Source organism: Vigna unguiculata, chromosome 8 (genome assembly GCF_004118075.2).
Source record: "Vigna unguiculata cultivar IT97K-499-35 chromosome 8, ASM411807v1, whole genome shotgun sequence".
NCBI classification, from domain to species: Eukaryota; Viridiplantae; Streptophyta; class Magnoliopsida; order Fabales; family Fabaceae; genus Vigna; species Vigna unguiculata.
In genome coordinates, this window is record NC_040286.1 from 36,855,155 (window position 1) to 36,873,919 (window position 18,765).

Genomic DNA, 18,765 nt, shown 5'->3' on the forward strand with positions numbered 1-18,765 from the left:
TGAAAAATTACTTTTTGCCGTTTCTTATGCAAATCTTTTAAAAAATAAACAACAAATAGGAAACATATTCTCAAACTTCACGACTCCTTGATTTGATAAAAACAGTGCACACGGGAGAGGAAAGAACATCAAGAGAACGATATCTCACTAAATCAATTAAGCGGAAGATCATTGCACTACTGAATGACAACAATAATATAATAGTAATTAGAAAAATGAAGAGTGTAAAACAGGCAACTAAAAGAAGAGCTTTCGCGGGGAGGGCTTAGATTCAATGGTGTTTGAGGCCTTGAGAGAAGGAGGCACTGCCTTGCTTTGTTGGCCATCAGCCATTTTATCCAGCAGCTTTGCAGCCCTGGGATCTGTTAGCAACTTCTTCTGGAAAGACTGCGAGAAGCCAGTTGCAATAATAGTTACGTGAATCTCTCCAGTGTACCGATCATCAACAACAGCCCCAAATATAATATTAGCAGAAGGATCAGCCAAACTAGTCACCACCTACAAAAATTATTGACCATATGAAGTCCACAGGCCACAGGAATACTTAAATTTTTTAACATGTTATGGTAAAATAAATGCAAAAACATCATGTTAGCAACAATTTTACAAGATCACAGGAATAACAAAGTGTTCCTTAGATTACCATAAAATTCTTAAATACCTGAGACACCCTATTCACTTCCTGCAGGGTTATGTCCTTTCCTCCAGTGATATTATACACAACTCCGGTAGCTGATTGAATAGATGATCCAATTAAAGGAGCCAAAGTAGCTTGTTCTGCTGCTTCTTCTGCTCGGTTTTTACCAGACGAAACACCTACTCCAAGCATTGCAGTGCCAGAGTCCTTCATCACAGCTTTTACATCAGCAAAATCCACATTAACAAGTCCAGGTACCTTCAAGAAAGCACGGAAGTTTTTAATGACGTCCAGGCCAAAAAATGCACAGGCATACCCTTAAGTGGGTAGCGAATGCTTCATGCTTTTTATGTTTGCTTTTTCTCTTTGCAAGTTAGTGATCTAATGGGATTAACAAGACGCTTAAATCATGTTCTAGTGTCTGTATAATAAAATGAATGCACCGTTTGCCAATCAACTCACTGTTATAATGTCTGATATTCCTTGTACTCCTTGTCGTAGAACATCATCCGCAAGACGGAAAGCATCCTGAAGAGGCATCTGCTCATCAGCTATGTCAAGCAGACGGTCATTTGGAATCACTATAAGTGTGTCAACATTTTTCTGCAGCCTTTCAATGGCTTCAAACGCCTGAAGAAAATAAAATGAAAATTAGACAGTTATTTGTAAATTTCATATGAAAGACTACAAGTTTCAGATGAACCATGCATTCATATCAGCTTGACAAAATAAACTTATATATACATTGGATTACACACAACTTGGATAACAAACTATACAGTGTATTTGAAAAAAAACGATAATTTCAACAAAATGTCAACTCAACCTACAGGTTCCTTCTATGAACGTGCCAGACAACTTCCTTCTAAAAGGGTGCAAACAGATTTCCGAACATACTCATAAATAATCAAGATCAAATACAAAGCTAAGGAAGAAGATAATGATATTTTTTAACATATTAAAAAAAAAGGGAAGTGTTAATTAAGAGTAGAACTAGTTCAGTAATCACATTCCCAAACAATGAGAAAAAAAACACCTGCCTGCAAGGATCTCTTACGTCCTTCAAAACTGAATGGATAGGTAACAACCCCTACAGTCAAGTAACCTGCCTCTTTTGATATTTGGGCTACAACTGGGGCGGCACCAGACCCCGTTCCACCACCCATCCCGGCTGTTATAAACACCATATCTGATCCTTTAAGAGCTTCAGCAATAGCATCTCTTGATTCCTCCGCAGCTTGTTCCCCCAAAAGTGGATTCCCACCAGTACCTGTAGCTCTACCAGTAATTTAAATCAAAGGCCACCCCTCAATTTCTCAACAAAATAAGCAAAAAAACAAAACCAGACAGTCTGGACCTACAAAAACAAATCATATCATAGTAATTTAGTACAAACAAAAACTTATCCAAGGAGAGTGCCTGACCTAACCCACGAGTTAGAACTTCTCCAATTTTAATAGGGTTCTCAGCGGTCGAATTTAGCAGTGCCTGAGCATCAGTATTTATTGCATAGAAATCTACACCCTGATTGCAGAAGAATTCAAAAATAGCATCAGCATTCTTCAATTGGTGACAGCAAAACACAAATGGAAGTTTATAGAATAGTGCCACTCTCTGGCTACAAAGTAACACTGGATTCAATAAGGAGTATTATTATGCCATCCAATCCAACACACTCCTTCATATAAACTCTATTACTAGCTAAAATTTAGTTAGAAACTAAAATTCTTAAGTATAACTCATTAAATAAGAAACAAGACCAGCAAAATTTTGTTATCTTCAATAACATTCAGCTAACAGTAAAGGTGTATTCAAAGAAGGTTTTGCTGACATTCATCTGAAACAAGATAGGTATTCGATAATGAGCAACCACTATAAAACAATGTCTCCACTGACAATAATCGATATTTGAAATTGGGTAGCGAACAACAAGATACCCAATTGACCCACCTGCAAACCACTACCGATCATGCGGTTAACAGCATTGTTGCCGCCGCCACCGATGCCGACAACTTTAATCTTAGCGTTATCTACATAGGCGTATGAGCATCTGACCGAGGCAAAACGACGACGTTGAGGGGCAATTCTGGTGGTTCTGGGGTTGAAGGAAACAGAGGTTGTGAGTGCATTGTGGTGGAATGTAGAAGAGCAGGAGAGTGAGAGAAGCTCGTTGGGGTTTGTGAGGGGACGAAGCATCGCCATTTTTTGTTTGTTCTCTCTGTTTTTTTATGTGCCTTTTCAGGGTTTTAGGGCTAAATGGAAAAACGAAAATTGTAGCTGATAGATTACCCTCCAATTTTGAGTGGATTTAGTTTCCTTGGTTGGACTCCAATTCGTTGAAAGGACGTTAGGTTATTTATTTAATAACGGTTCATTGTTACCACCTTGAAATGTTTTTCTATAATTAATAATTAATAAAAAAATAATAATCAGAGTAAATAAATCATCTTTTATTTTTTTATTATAGTACATAATATCTTTTCCTAATATTATAAAGTAAAATTTTAATAAATTAAATATTAATTTCGGAACATTGGATTTTATTTTTCAAAAATTTACTATATTTCAGTTACTGGTTAAAATGTTTACTTCTGAAAAAGTGATCATTGATATTTCTGTCTGTCTATTAATAAATAAAGTAATTTAAATTTAAATTTAATTTTAAATAACTATACATTAAAAAACACTGTAAACTTAGGAAACGAGAATCTAAATACTATTGGGCCGAGAAACCCAAATAATAGGCCCATAAGGACGTGTGAATAGTAAGTTACAGTTAATGTTCAATCAGTGGCCATGCCATGAGAAGTGATCAAATGATATCAAATTGAATATCCACAACTCAGAAGCTTCAGATCACTAATACGACGACGAATTACGGAACTGAGGGGTAATGGTGTGTCGTTTCGTTTTCAGGGGTTCCGTTTCCTAATTTTGTTCATGCTATTTCTATTTCTGTTTAGTTCTTGCAGGAATTCATTTTCTGTGTTATCAGGATCAGGGTCCGATATGGGGTTCTCGGTTACCACGCTAGTTTTCGCAGTGATTGGAATTGTTGCGTCCCTCTGTACCAGAATTTGTTTCAACAGAGGACCTTCCTCGAATCTGTAATGCTTCTTCGTTTCTCAAACTCATAGTTTCAGTGAAGTAATTAAATAATTGCTGATGCTAATCTTACAAAAATTACGAAAAGAAATTCATAATCTCGCCTAGCTAATGGATCTGTAAAATTGTAAACTTGTTCACCACAATTATTGTGGAAAAAAAGTCTCGCTGTTGCTCTGTTTAATTAAAAGCTCATTCTGTTATGAATTTTCAGACAATACCTTGATGAATTTTACAGTGTGATGTATTTATATTTAGTTAGTGCCAAAGTAGTTTTCTAAGATGATGTAAGTTCTTCGTTCTTCTGAAGAAAAAGAGATTTATTATTCTTGAATTCTTGAATAAAGACATTCTTGAGTTTTGTTGTCTCTCTTTTTCTCTGTCCATGATAATATTTCCTCTCTCAAATTATTATTCTCTGTCTGAATTAATATCTTACTACTCCGTTGCAGATTTCACCTAACCTTGGTTCTTACTGCAACAATATGCTGCTGGATGATGTGAGTGAATGTTTGAATTGTTTTTTCTTATAGTTTTCGTAAAGTTAGTACATGAATTGGGGCATGTAGAAGTTGTGTTCCTGAGCCTGTTACCCTGGCAAGGCATTGATTAATTGGAAAAGGAACCTCTAAAGATTAAGTTTTTTCCCCTTAATGAATAGGATGAATGTATCCTTAAACATTGTTCGTTTAATTAGGACTACATTTTCCTTTGGTTCTATAGCATTATTATCCTTTTTTTATCACATTAAGTTTTTTCTTCTTCTCATTTTGTGCTTACTTTGGTTCTTAATTTGCTTGATCAGGTGGGCGATTGTATATCTAGCACAGATGAAACCGCTGATCGTACCTATCCTGAGTGAGGGTGAATAACTTTCTGCATAAACAGATGCCAACCCTTAAGAATGTGAATCGCTGGTTGGACGTTGGAGAGGAGTTGATTTCAGCTCTCATAAATCGTTAGTATTTTCTGTGGGTGGATCTGTATGTATTCTTGTTCTACATTGGGTCTTACATGCTGCCATTACTCATGTTAGAATTGTTGTATTCTACCCTTGTTCATTCCCGAAGTCAGTATAGGGCTATTAAGTATGTATTTTGGTGAAATAAACATTATATCGTGGTGTTTACTAATTTCTAAAAGAAATTTTATGAGAGGATTTATTCCCAAAATCATAGTTCCCATCTTCACACCACCACCACATTGAGCTGGTACGTTTCTACTTTGGGATCCTATTTTCCTTTTACGTTGCCAAATGTCATAAGAAAAAAATAACTAGATATCAAATATAATTAGAGACAGTTAAGTAAAAGTTGGAAGTGAAACTCTTAAGTAAGCTATCATTTTTAAATTTTGTAGTTGGGTTGTTCACTTAATATTTTTATTTTCATACAATTAAAAGATAATCTTACTAATTGTCTTCCATTGCATTTATTAAGACTAGCATAAACACAGGCGCTATCGCGCCTATATGTATGATTGTTTAAATATGCATGATATTATATTAGTAGGTGATAATATTGTAACGTTATTAAGTTAATCTATATCAGAACAGAAGAAAAAATAACCATTTGATAGATAAAGAAGAAAAGAAGAAACAAAGATAACTGATTAAAAATAAAGTGAAATATATCAGAACAGAAGAAAGAATAACCATTTGATAAATAAAAAAGAAAAGAAGAAACAAAGATAGCTGATTTTATAAAAGGTTTGTAAAAATAACGGTTAATTTTTAAAAATTTAATAAATTATTATATTTAAAGGGTAAAATTGATATTTCAAAATGTGGACACAAAAAGGGGAATCCCTTTATATATTGTTATAAATAAAAATAAAGTGAAATATATCAAAACAGGAAAAAGAATACCAATTTGATAAATAAAGAAGAAAAGAAGAAACAAAGATAACCGACTAAAAATAAAGTAAAATATATCATAACAGAAGAAAGAATAACCATTTGATAAATAAAAAAGAAAAGAAGAAACAAAGTAGCTTATTTTATAAAAAGTTTGTAAAAATAACAGTTAATTTTTAAAAAATTAAAAAGTTATTATATTTAAAGGGTAAAATTGGTATTTCGAAATATGGACACAAAGAGAGGAATCCTCTTTATATATTGTTATAAATGATGATGAAGTTTAGAAATTAGAGTATTTTTTACATTGTGACATTAAATGGAGTATTAATGTAAAAGAATACAATGACACTTAAGGAAACAAACATATTCAATATGTTATATTTTAAATGAATGAAATAATTTATTAAGTTATATTAAATACTCTTTAATCAGTATCTGTAAACTGCTATTAAACTACATTTTTTACTGATTTACATCAATTAAACATTAACTAAATTTAAAATGAACAAATTAAAATCAAATTGAGAATAACAGAAAATGTATAATGTTACACTGGGACTAGTAAAATATTCCCATAACACACTCAACAACGTTGTTGAACTCCTTGATGGATCTCTCGCCAGTGCCAGTACGCATCAACGGCGGAAAGAAAAGCCACGCGGCGGTGGCGATCACAAACCCCACAGTAATGGGCCCAGTAACGGCCCAATGCAGTCTACATTTATGGCCCAACCACTTCATCGCACCAAACTCCGCGACCACGCAAACCCCGTGGAGCAAAAAGAAGCACGTGACCTCCCACGTGGGAGAGACACGTGTGACGTAGTAGAATATAAGCTCGTGCATCAACCCAGAAACCAAGAAGGTCACCATGACGCCGATCACCGAGGCCCACTGGGGGCCCAATACAGTATTCGTCAGTAACGATCTGACGGGATTGTATACGGTGTGTCGCAGCGTAAACGTTACTATGAGGTTCCACCTTCTCCCCCAGAAATCACGCAACGAGGTCGAGAGATAAGGGTCATCGGACGGTAACTGTAGCTCAACGCCAAACGTGGCGTTGACGAGAATGTTGCAGAGTCCCATAAGAATGTCCACAAGAAGATACACAATAGTGCAATAGCTGGTGAGAACAAGCGCGGGGTGAAGTTTGTGTTTGATGGGTATGAGAAAGAGTAGAAAAAGCAAGGCCTTGATTGGGAGAAAAATGGGATGAAAAGTGAGTTTTGAATTTGATTTTGTTTTTAGGGTTTGTGTAATTGGGAGGCATGCAAAGGAGAGGAAGTGAAGGAGGGAGTTGGAGTTTGGAGGAAGAGGTCCCATATCGAAAGTGAAGAGAAGAAGTTTGGAGTTGGTGAGCCAAGTGATGAACAAGGCAGTGACACCTGTTGGGAGGACAGTGGTGAGTTGAAGAGGTAGCATGGAGAATTGGTACAACACAGGTGAGAGAGACAGAAATCTGAACATTCCTTTGGGTAGTTTTGATGAAATGAAATAGCAGTAAGAAAGTGAGATTAGGACTGAAACGTATACCTTCGTTAAGTTCTTCATTTCTCCTTCCATTTCCAGACATTTGCTTCTTCCCACATTCATCTTCTTTCTTCTTTCTTGATTCTGATCTCACAATCTTTATGTTTGTGTTTGTGATTATGGGGTGGTTATGTAAATTGGAAAGCTACAATTGACAAAGAAATTTGTCTTTTTTTTTTTCTGAATTGCGCACCAATTTATATTAAGTGAAATAGTTACATCACTACTATTCATGTCTGGACTCTACAAATGATAAAATTGAGACATGACATATTTTGTGTGAGAAAAGATGTATATGTGTTAGTACAGTGATATGAAAAATCACTTGTTGCAATTTATTGGACAATTTTTTTTTTTAATTTCTAACATTTGGATGAAATTTTTTTTTTCTCCTCCATTGAAATTTTGAATTATTAATACATTTTTTATTATTAATTTCTTCATGGAAAGATAGTTTAGTAACAACTTTATGAAGTAAAATGGGTTACTTTCAAATTAGATGATTAAAGAAATAATGTTTAAATTTAACTGATGGTACAAAATATCACTGTTAGATTTCGATGAATAAAAATGTTCTAAATTTGTTAATTCAAAAAAATAATACTTTTTTCAGTTTGAGGAATTAAAGAATATTTTTTATATTTGGAAGGTTAAAATAAAATTAAACATAAATTTAAAGGATTAAAAAATATTTTATCCAAAAAATTATAAAAGTGAGTTTACACGGAGGTGTCCTTGTCAACCTAAATGTCACTAAATACGCAGTAAAATGTCACAAACATTTTCTAGATTTTCAGAAAAACCTATATAAACTTCAAAGGACACGGTATTCTTGATTATAGAAATCAGATAAAAAATCATGGTATTAGTAAAATACTTTTAATAATTAAATAATATAATAACCTTATAATGTTAAAAGCTAAAAGCAAACATATATTTCTAAACTATAAACATTTAAAATAATAAAAACATAAAACAATTGTTTAAAGAAAAGAATGTAAATTTAATAAACAATTTCAATTCTTCTTATCTTATGTGGTTTATTGGAATCCATTACAATTTAGTTGCGATTTACTTGAGTCTATTACTACCATCCAAAAAAGGTTCCAAACACTAGAAGAACTTCCATAAGATAAAAAGTAGTCTGGTATATTATGTACAGCACAAAAGAATATTTATGCAAGCTTTTTTACAAAAGAATAAAAGATTATCCATAAATAAAGACTGAACAAGTCTGCAACAGTTCAACAAATATGCCCGCCACCCCTATTTCCTAATATTGAAAATTGTTAGTTAACATTAATCTATTGGAGACTTGTTCCCTGGATCAGTGTATGGTGTATGTACAGCTAGGGGCATGAATGAGCAAAATAAAAGGACCAAAAAAGAAAACTACTCTTCAAGCCAACCACACGAATGTTGGCTCGCATATACATAGTTAGGAACAACAGCAAAACCATGCAATCGACCAACATATCCAGGTTGGGATCCTCTACTATGTTCAGAACTGTCACTTTTAATGAATGTACGAGGTTCAGAATCCGAAGAACCTGTCTTCTTCGTTGGATTGGGTTGTTCAGTGTGGTCAGAATCCGAAGAACCAGTCTTCTTGATTGGATTGGGTTGTTCAGTGTGGTCAGGTACTCCATTAGGTATTTTATTTACAGCCTGCCTTTTGGCTGGTTTGGATTCGTCAACACGTTTTCTCTTCTTTCGTGACTTCTCAGGCTTGCCCTTCTTATGTTCCTCAACATTATTACATGAGCTTCTGCAGTTTCTGTTCTGAACATCATCAATTACAGATACTTGATCTTCTTGCTGCTCATCAGTTAACTTTGAATTGTCAGCACAATTTCCACTGGGAGCATGAACAGCAGCAGCTAATGTGTCAGACTTCAATTTTTCTGTGGTTGACAGTTCATGAGCATTCTGTTGGGCTATGACCTTGTGTTTAGTAGTCCAGTCAGAGCGGCTCCAGAGGGAAAGTACAGGTGGCCTTACATTCCTTTGATCCGTTTGTCTGTCATTTGCATCGACTGATCCAGGTAGATTAATTGGCTGCGTAAAAAGGCCAGGAACAGGAAAAAAGGAAATTCTGCCGTTAGGTTAACATGGATCAATGAAAGAATAACTTTAATAGACAATAAAGCTGCAATGTAACATGGTGGGGATCCACTTAGTCTTCGGGTTAAGGCTTGATACAGTTTGATTACACCATTTAATCACTCTTACAAGCATAGAGCATCATAAATTCAATCCGGGTTTAAATTTTACAGAAGATACTGTATAGATACTAATAAATTTCTATGATGTCTTCAATTTGGCATGCATGGTTATCAAGTATCGTGACATGATTCGAGGTTAGATTAGATAGGTTAAATATGCATTTTACAAAAAAGAGCAATTCATTATAAGCAGATTCCCATCTTGGAGTGAGTGCATGCAGGTAGACAGAGAGACTAACCCTGTCTGATAGAAAATTCTCATCCTCCCATATAAGATCATACCGTGATAGTTTCTTATCAAGCCTGTATGACAAGCAAGAAACAATGGTGTAAAGGAAAAAAACTTCAATAACGTTAGTGACAGTTCTGCGGTAGACAGTTGAGAAAGGGTCTTACCTCTGTATCTCTGGTGCTACTGTAAGAATTAGGAGCTTTGGTTTAAACTCAAGGGCCTTATCTATAAACTTGTTAGCCAATGCTGCGTTATGACCAAAGGGAGGGCTGAGACCAATGATCTGGTACAGAAGAAAATACAATTAACAAGTTTATTCGTTTCGAGGATATCCATGCACATCTTAACAGTGCAATTGAAAATTTCTTACCAACTGTGACCCTGTGGGTAACTCGTTTTGTTGGACAGTCATCCAATTCTTCCTTTCAAAACTAAAATCATTCTGTTATTGACAACAAAAAAGAAAAAAAAAACATTAAAAAACTAACAAGATAGTCAAGAGCAAAATCTTTAACTAAAGTTTAACGGCTTTAATTACTAAATTAAAGTGAAATTATGATAATTCATTATAATCAGAACATTATTCTCTCAATAACCATGTATCTTTCATCTTTAACTATCCAACACAAACCACAATCTACCTTTGTTGGATGCAAACCATAATTTCTGTAGGAACATCTCTTCCCAGTCTCCTGAAGCCTTTTCTTCATAAGGATGCTAAAATTATCAGCACCACAGCTCAAGTTCACAATCTGAACATCATTAACCATGCCAATCAGGTATTTAACTTCAACAATTAGAAATAGAATAATAATGTCACGAATGGTAATCCACCAGACAGAACATTTCATGAGGAAAATCAGATTATTTTATTTTATAAAAATGACAGAAAGAAAAGTCAAGCATACTCAAGAAATTTAATGTAAAACAGTAGAAATATAAAAAGAGGTTTCAAGTATATTGCCTAAAATTCATCAAAAGCAAATGAGCATGGAATTTAAAAAAGATCTTTGGTAACCAAAACTAGTGAGATCAATAGCAACGATCACAGAGAGAATTGTCAAAGACAGCAAGATTTAATTCACTTAAATTAAATCATTGACTGAAAAAAAAAAAGTTTGCTGACAAATCTCCCAAGAAACTAGGAACTACAGACTGGTAGAATGCCAACTCAATTTTTATCTTCACTCAGCTTCAGATAATAAAAGGGTCAACTACTGACAATTTATGATACTAATGCAGATGCTATATTTGAAATTAAGTGCACAAGTACAGGAGGGCCTACCGTATCACCATTCTGAACATACCAATGAAGTTTATCTGCAATCTGCATACGTAAAGAATGTTCTTTCAGCAATTCTTGAAGGATGTATGATGACTATTAAACAAAGTAATAGAGTAACGAGAAAGAGAAAAAAAGAAAAATCATATGAACTGAAAATGAGTTAATGCGTTAGTTGCTTCAAGTACATATGTTGGTATTTATACATAAAAAATAGTTTGCTATTGCATGCTTTGCTAACTATACCATGTGTTAGTTAGCAGGAACTTTGCAAACTGGATTATATATCTAACTAACCGTTCAGTATAACTAATTTCAGTTAGATAGTTACAACAAATGCTGACTTGGCACATACAACACCAAGTACTTGCAAGTTGCAACAACTATCATAGCATACAGTGACTACAGTCTATCAGTTATTAATATGGACAAGTAGGTAGAGCATGCATACTAAATTTAATTGGTATGAAAACAATGAATATGATATAGACTTAAACATGATAAAAGAAGTATGGTTACGTGATGTTCCTTTGTTGTTAACCCTTCCTTTATAAGGAATTAAGGAATTCAGTACATATGGTAATTAGTGGTAACTAGCGGTCACCTCCTAGATTATAAAGGTAACTAGCAGTCAGCTCCTAGATTGGTTAGGCTTTGGCATAAAGAACTAACTTAACAGCAACAACTCCCCCCTCATAAGAACACATCACATTTCCCAAACCATTAAACTGAACACACAACTACCTGACTGTATCAGGTCTACCTAAGGTAATGTTTACCAAAATTTTTAGGCTTCTCTTCACCTTAAAAGGAGAAGTTGGACCAAACACATTTATAAACTTATTATGTAAAACTAAAAGGAAAAAAAAAAAAAAAACTTTTCAATAAAAGCTAGGAGAATGACTCTCTACAAGAAAACTGCATAAGCCAACTAATTTCCCATCCCCCTCTCATTATGCACATTTACCATCCAACGAATACAGATTTTTCAGGATTTGATTTTTATGATCTCATTAAAAAGGTGCAAAAGCAGTAAATTGGAAACAATCTGGTAGGAAACTTTTATTTATCAGAATCCACAAGGACCATCTTCTTGAATGCAAAATATAGGTAATATGAGAGACTCCAGTGATGAGGATAATCATTCATCCCAAATAAGCCCATCCCCCAAAATCAACAGAAATTCCAACAATTAACACTGCCACTAAAACCAATGGCACCAAAAGGATTGTCACCAGCATTGCTGTAGAGGAACCCCTAGTTCCCAGCACCCCCAGGGTCATCACCTGAACCTTTATGGTACCCTGTACATACTGTCAAGCTTGTATTTTGCTTTAACAAAACAGGATAGGCACAAATACAAAGACACCAGTCCTTAATCAATACTCTTAGGGTAATGAAAGGTCAACATTACACCTTCTGCCATGCCTGGTCAATGGCAAGGATAAAATACTCACCTATCAAAGTCTCAAACATAGACGATACTCCCAACGCCTATAGACACACAGACTCACTTTACACCAATATGTGTCAATCATTACTATAACATGCCTATAAACTAACCTTCCTTTTTTTACTGCAATAACAATAATTATAAATATAAGAAAAGAAATTAAAAAGTAAAGCACTAAGCACCTTCCACTTAAATATCTGTTTCAAAACATCAGGGTCACAAACAGCTTTGGCGTCCTGAATGCTACCCCCACTCACAGACTGTACATTAACAACGACAAAATTAACAATGTTACCAAAAATTCCTGAGTGGAAAACCATAGCAATAAACGTATAAAGTTGTGTACATTAACTGAATCTTCCAATTTCTCTGTTGTAGTAGTCTTCTCCAAAACATTTCTCAACGAGTGACTATGAGTGTGCTTTTCTAAGACAGTCTCCAACGTAATGGATGAACTGGCTTCTTTAAATAAAGCCAACAAACTACAATGGAGGAAAACATCTTTATGTAAACAAGTTTTTAACATTATCTTTAATAACAGCTTCAGCTCTCAAGTTTCAATATCATCATATTTAGGAAATAAGACAGACTTACCTCTTTTCCAAACCAGTATCCAGTGGAGGCAATTCAATACTCAACTCTCCACTAGGCTCGACAGACGGGAAGTTAGTATTCACCTTATTTATCTGATTGCCACGTTCAATTTGCTTCGAACCATCATTTTTACCAACTGTAAGCTGGTTATATGTTTGTTCAGTGTCAAGAATTTCAAATTTCTTCAAAATTGACATCTTATTTTCAGTCAAACACCTTGATGCTTCTTTTGATTTTGGTTTTGGCTTTTTTGGATTTTTCGACATATTTGAACTAGAAATTCTCTTATTAGATGACTTCTTGGTACCAACTTTGTCAGAAGACAGTTTTGCAGTCAGTTTAGATCCTGTAGAAGTGCTTTTGCCTGGTGAGTTATCTGAGTCAATATTTTTCTTCAACTTAACCATCTTTTTAGTTGAAGGCTTTTTCTGCTCAATAGTAGTATCATTTTTTTTAGCAGTAGCTTTCATTTTGGGGAATTTTATATGATCTCTTACAGGAGTCCCAAGTTCAGGATCAATCTCATGATTTCTGGTCAATGTAAAAGTCAAACATAGTCAAGGATTAACTAGTACAAACAAACTGAAAAACTAAAAAATCCACAACACTTACAAGCAATATATAAGAATGCGGTTCTTTGGTAGAAGACCTTCCCATGCCCTTAGTATATCATTGTTTTCAGCATTAATTTCTCTGAAAAAGCAATTTGAGAATCAACCCTCTAGACATAAATTAGAATTATAAAATGAAAGACAAAAAACACATAATAAAATAGGACTCACGTTGGTAAACATTTACGATGATATGCCTTTGGACAACGTCTACAAACAGCAAACTGCAACTCAGGATCCATCATATTTTCCAATCCTTTACAGACACAACAATAATGAAGGGGACAAGTAAAAGGAATCCCATCAGCAATGTTTCTCTCAAATTCCTCTGTGGTATGCTTAACCACCATGGGAAGTAATTTTGCAACACAACGTGGATGATAAAAACGGTCACAGTTTGCAGCAGTACATTTAAAAACCTGAAAGGTGAATCCCAAAAACTTAGTTCCATGCATTACAAGGAAGCTCCAGGACAACCACTTTTTCCCAAGATTTGTTGGTGTTACAGTGAATCAATCATAATCATTACAACGTAGAACAGACATTGACGCAGGAGAAGTGTTTGACTCAGTAGTTCACAGGTATGCATGGTTTGAGAAGAGGGATGGATAAAACACTATTCATGTCCAAGGTTAGTTTTCATAAATTGTCTACATTGTGAGGAAATGAGAGACATGTCAGCATGCCTTAATAAGATTACTTTTGGGGTTGGGTAGTACAAAAATGGTTGCTTTATTTGTTGAAGAAAAGTGTAAAGATTCGAAGGGCATGTTTATTTTTTATTTGGATTTCAATTATACTACCATAGCTACAAAACAAGTCAATATAAAGTATTAAAAAACCGATAATTTGACTAACAGTGACAAGGAGACACATCATTCAACCACAGGAAAATAATTACATGATGTAAGCAAGAAGAGAAGCTATTTCCATTGCTGTACCTCTGCACTGTTAAGTTTATCAGAAGACCCCAGCTTGCCGCATGCAAAGCATTGGTGCTGACGATATTCACAATTCTTGCAATAAAAGTTGTCGATCTCCTGCAAAATTTGACATGGCTACAGTCAAACAATTTTCTTCCCAATTATATGAAGTGGAAAAGGACAAGAAAAATATAAAAGGAAAACAATGGAGAACCATCATACATCAACTGCCTTCTGGGTAAAACCAAGAGAAACACAACAATTTTCTCTACCAGCTGCCACAGTAGCATGGAATGATCTCATGCACACGCCATCACAACTGCAATAACATTGAATAATTTTAAATTATGAAGAAAAACTTAAAAACTATTCCACAATACGGAGGCAAATGAAAATTTCACGTAATTTACAGTAAGAAATTTAATAGAAGACATGGTAACGTCAGGTACCTAACAGTATCTTTAGAATATATAGTAGAATTAATTAGTTATCTTATGAGGAAGCAATCTTAAGAGATGGTTACTGATTTCGTTTGTATCCTTTTTTATTGTGATTATAGCTCATTATATCTTGGCAGGATTTGGCTTATGCTGGATTTCTACAGATCAAGTGGTTCACAACTTTCGTAAATAGAAACAGTGTTCGTATTTTATAAAATTTTACACATCATATCAGTGTAGAGTATTGTTATGCACAATCTCTATTCCAATAATTCTTAACAAAAGATATGCTGTCAGACAGATACACAAGAGGACAGATACAGATTATTAAAGTGAATTAACTCATCTGAAACAATAACATACCATGTAACATTACCACCATTGTCACAAAGTGCACAAACATCCAAAACATCCGTTTCTTCAGACTCTTCATTAGATTTGTCTATCATATCACTGTCAGTTCCAACAACAGGAAATCCTGGCAGTTCGAAATCATTAACTTCCTGAAATAAAGTAGAAAAAATCATTAAAAATACACAACGGTGGAATTAAATGCCTCAGAGAAATCATCTTCGATGATTGTAAAAACAGACCTCATTAAGAAGCTTTTGACTCTTCAGTTTCTCCAAAACCACGAGAAAAAGCTGTATAAGTCATCATGCAAATGCATTAAAATGAAGCACGCATGTTGGGAACAATAAACAAGTCTTATCTAATGAAAACAGAGAAAATAAAAAGAAACAGAGAGCTCAATTGATCAAAATTTCATTGCCACATGCAAACTCTTATGGGTGGAACAATATATGAGATCAAAACACCTTATCTAGTTCACTGTTATTACAACCCACTTTCACGAACTATTGCTAAACATGAAATCCCATAGATACATCATTCAATATAAAGAACAAAGAAGGGTCATGTAGACCCCTTAAAATGAAATTAAAAGTGAGTCAATCTGTACAATTTATTGTTATATATTCTTCATCCCATCAACATTGGAAGTCAAAGTGGTTCAAAAACATAGTGCCATATGTGAATTCCATCAATTAACTTCCTCCATATGTAATGTCTTGACGGATACACTCCATTTAAAACCTACTTAAAAATGTATTATCGTTTATCTATGAAACTAAATCATTTACTTAACCAAATTAAAGTATAGAATAAAATAGAATCATGAGATCTGTACCTAGAAACTAAGATTGATAACTAGGGTATAATGTCAGACTCGAATAATACTTCCAATCATTAGTTTCCATTAGTGTTGAGGAAGGAGAGTGAAAAGCTATTTTTTCAATTTCTATTTAACATGGCAATTTCTGTGCAAGTACGGACCTACTTGGGCACATTTGAGGGCAGCCACGAGATTTTTACCATTTCTTAATATAATTACTATTCATCCGCTTAATATGAAATGCAATACAAAAATCAATCCATAATCTTGAGTCTTACCCCCCAAAAATTTATGTATGTGTGTGTGTGTGGTTACCAATTAGTCTCTATGTCCAAACTTTGTTTCTTCTTCTAACTCATTCCTAATGAAAACACAAATTTAATATGTTGTGGTCTTAGTGTCATTGGTCCTATGTGTTATTGGTGTAAATAGCAAGAAAAATTTCTATTGTGAAGTTTACTTACTCTCTAGCACCCACGACGTAAAATTTCTGGAATTGACATTAAAACTACATAAAAAGGAAATACAAACCTTGGACTTTGCTAAGACAGCATCCCTTTTGGAAGCTTCGCCAATCAAAAGCATGTGGTCCGATAAATCATTTTTTGAAGGCTTAGAACCGTAAGAGCTGCAAATAATTTTTTTTGAAAAACCATCAGGAAATGCACTTTCACGTACATCATTATCAGACTAAGAAAGTAAGAAAGTTAAGAAGAGGAAAAATACATCAATTCCTTATCCTTGCTCAAGTCTTGCCAGAAAGATCCCACAGACTTTTGATCATGTCCCTTCACACTATGGAGGAAGTGAAGGGTGATCAAAACAGTCCTTACTTTTTCCTGAAAACTCTTTCTAGGCTTCTGAAGTTTGACCCACCTTCCATCCTTTGCCAGCAAGAATACCTCAGGTCTCGCTTTGGAAAGATCAAATCGCCACGCCGTCACTTGCATGAAAGTCTTCAACAGTCCGCTATCGGCATCACCGTGTAGAAACACCTTCTCTTCGCAGGCACTAGAGTTCTCAGAATCATTCCATTGAATTGGCAACACAGCAAAAGACACAGGATTGTCCTCGTCGTCTACAAGATGGTAATTTGACACAGAGATTGACTGGATCTCAGACTCGTACTCCTCTTCACAATCGGAATATGATGACCTACCCCTCTTCATCCTAAAGCCTTACTTTCCACTCACACTACCCAAAGAAACAAAAAAACACAAATCAAAGGAGTGGCTAATTGCTAATGATAACGTATATGTATATATCGTGCAATCATAAGCATTCAGGGTTTAAACATAACATCCTTCCCTCCCCACTCATCAATCACCGTGGCCAGGGGTAGATGAGTGTAACAAATTGCAAAATGCAGTGGTAACAGAAATTAAAACAAAAAAAAATCAAAAGAAGAAAAACCCTAGATTCTAAAATCCATAAAGAGAACGATCATGGTGGAGTAGTGAAAGAACCTTTTGTAACGTGCCAGAGAGGGAAGGAAGCAACAGTAGAAGGGAGGAGTGAGGGTGTGGGGTTAGGTTAGGGAGCGAAAAACCTTTGAGAAGATTTTGGCGCTGTTTCGATTTTCACAGATGTTGCCCCGTCACTAACTATTCTTCTTCTCAGTCAGAACGCCACCTGTCACAAATAACCTTCTTTTGATAGAGATAGGATGATTATATTATTATTATTTTGTAAGGTACGATGATAAAAAAACAAATAAGATGAAATCAGAATAAATTAAGATAAGAAATAATATTATTTTTTAAGGTACGATGATAAAAAATAATGATATTTTCATTCATTTTATTATTCACTTTTAATATATCACTTTAATCATTAAATTATCACATTATATCATTAAAAAAACAAAAAAAAAAATTAATAATAATTAAAACAATAGATTAAAAATGGATTAAAAAAGTGAATTAAAATATCATTTTTCTATTTTTATATATAACACAAAATAAATAATATATTTTTATTATATTATTATTATTATGATAAAAGAAAATAAAAGAATAACACTAATAAAAGTATACATGTATAAATATTATTATTATTATTATTATTATAGCATGAAACAAGATAAAATAATGTCTAAATTTACTATATTATGTTGTAAATTGTTTATCATGTTTTGGAATTTATCAATAGGTTTCAAAGAGAGTTCAATATAATTATATCATACAATATTTTCATTAATACAACATACGTGTGGGATGAATAATAATGAAAACATAATCCGACAAACTATATAAATGATAATAATGACATGCAAATGGGATTATAAAAATAATGTGTTATTTAAGAATAACATAATTGAGTAGAAAATATTTCAAATTATTCGATTGAAAGTTTCAACACATAAATTAAAAGTAAATCCAAAAATGTTAACTTTTCATTATTTTACTGATAATATGTCAAATGACATGCATTATAATCATAAAAGAGTGAAGTGTTGATCGATGTATTTTATTAGTTTGATTTGTTTTTAATATACAAAATAGACAAGAAAATAATATTAATTATTGTTGGTTCTTTTATATGCAATGTAAAATATATGTCGCACTCAACACTTAAAATACATGAAAACGGAAGTTTTGAAGTACCAACATAGAAACAATTAAAGATAAAGTTCCTTTTTTTATTCAATTTTTATGAAAAGCTAAATTTTTAAGCTTTTTAGTAGCTTCCACTTATA

General features: G+C 33.8%; 4 protein-coding genes across 10 annotated transcripts; 1 reads left to right on the forward strand and 3 right to left on the reverse strand.

Annotated features, from left to right (window-relative positions):
• Nucleotides 1–67: 67 nt before the first annotated feature.
• LOC114193581 (cell division protein FtsZ homolog 1, chloroplastic-like) lies at nt 68–2,952 on the reverse strand. Its single transcript, XM_028083438.1, has 6 exons — nt 2,588–2,952; nt 2,062–2,161; nt 1,678–1,907; nt 1,100–1,267; nt 662–895; nt 68–498 (listed from the first exon to the last, which is right to left on the reverse strand). Exons 1-6 carry the CDS (start codon nt 2,837–2,839, stop codon nt 238–240), a joined length of 1,245 nt encoding a protein of 414 aa, XP_027939239.1. The 5' UTR covers nt 2,840–2,952; the 3' UTR covers nt 68–237.
• Nucleotides 2,953–3,346: 394 nt separating this feature from the next.
• On the forward strand, nt 3,347–4,914 carry LOC114193584 (V-type proton ATPase subunit e2-like). 6 transcript variants are annotated; one of them, XM_028083445.1, is made up of 4 exons: nt 3,347–3,527; nt 3,633–3,744; nt 4,195–4,242; nt 4,548–4,914. In XM_028083445.1, the coding sequence occupies exons 2-4, from the start codon at nt 3,647–3,649 to the stop codon at nt 4,612–4,614; spliced, it is 213 nt and encodes a 70-aa protein (XP_027939246.1). In that variant the 5' UTR covers nt 3,347–3,527; nt 3,633–3,646; the 3' UTR covers nt 4,615–4,914. The 6 variants fall into 6 exon arrangements, with proteins under 6 accessions (XP_027939246.1, XP_027939247.1, XP_027939248.1 ...); XM_028083446.1 differs by having other exon boundaries at nt 3,428–3,527; nt 3,610–3,744; XM_028083447.1 differs by having other exon boundaries at nt 3,429–3,533.
• Nucleotides 4,915–6,104: 1,190 nt separating this feature from the next.
• LOC114193800 (probable long-chain-alcohol O-fatty-acyltransferase 5) lies at nt 6,105–7,428 on the reverse strand. Its single transcript, XM_028083741.1, has one exon. The coding sequence runs from the start codon at nt 7,194–7,196 to the stop codon at nt 6,159–6,161; it is 1,038 nt and encodes a 345-aa protein (XP_027939542.1). The 5' UTR covers nt 7,197–7,428; the 3' UTR covers nt 6,105–6,158.
• An 833-nt stretch (nt 7,429–8,261) lies between these two features.
• LOC114194608 (protein ENHANCED DOWNY MILDEW 2-like) lies at nt 8,262–17,674 on the reverse strand. 2 transcript variants are annotated; one of them, XM_028084946.1, is made up of 18 exons: nt 17,534–17,674; nt 16,794–17,261; nt 16,599–16,695; nt 15,487–15,537; nt 15,257–15,396; nt 14,676–14,772; nt 14,472–14,570; nt 13,702–13,949; nt 13,532–13,612; nt 12,920–13,450; nt 12,678–12,807; nt 12,508–12,585; nt 10,876–10,917; nt 10,232–10,342; nt 9,961–10,032; nt 9,755–9,873; nt 9,598–9,661; nt 8,262–9,191 (listed from the first exon to the last, which is right to left on the reverse strand). In XM_028084946.1, exons 2-18 carry the CDS (start codon nt 17,234–17,236, stop codon nt 8,526–8,528), a joined length of 3,069 nt encoding a protein of 1,022 aa, XP_027940747.1. In that variant the 5' UTR covers nt 17,237–17,261; nt 17,534–17,674; the 3' UTR covers nt 8,262–8,525. The 2 variants fall into 2 exon arrangements, with proteins under 2 accessions (XP_027940747.1, XP_027940746.1); XM_028084945.1 differs by having other exon boundaries at nt 12,672–12,807.
• Nucleotides 17,675–18,765: the final 1,091 nt, after the last annotated feature.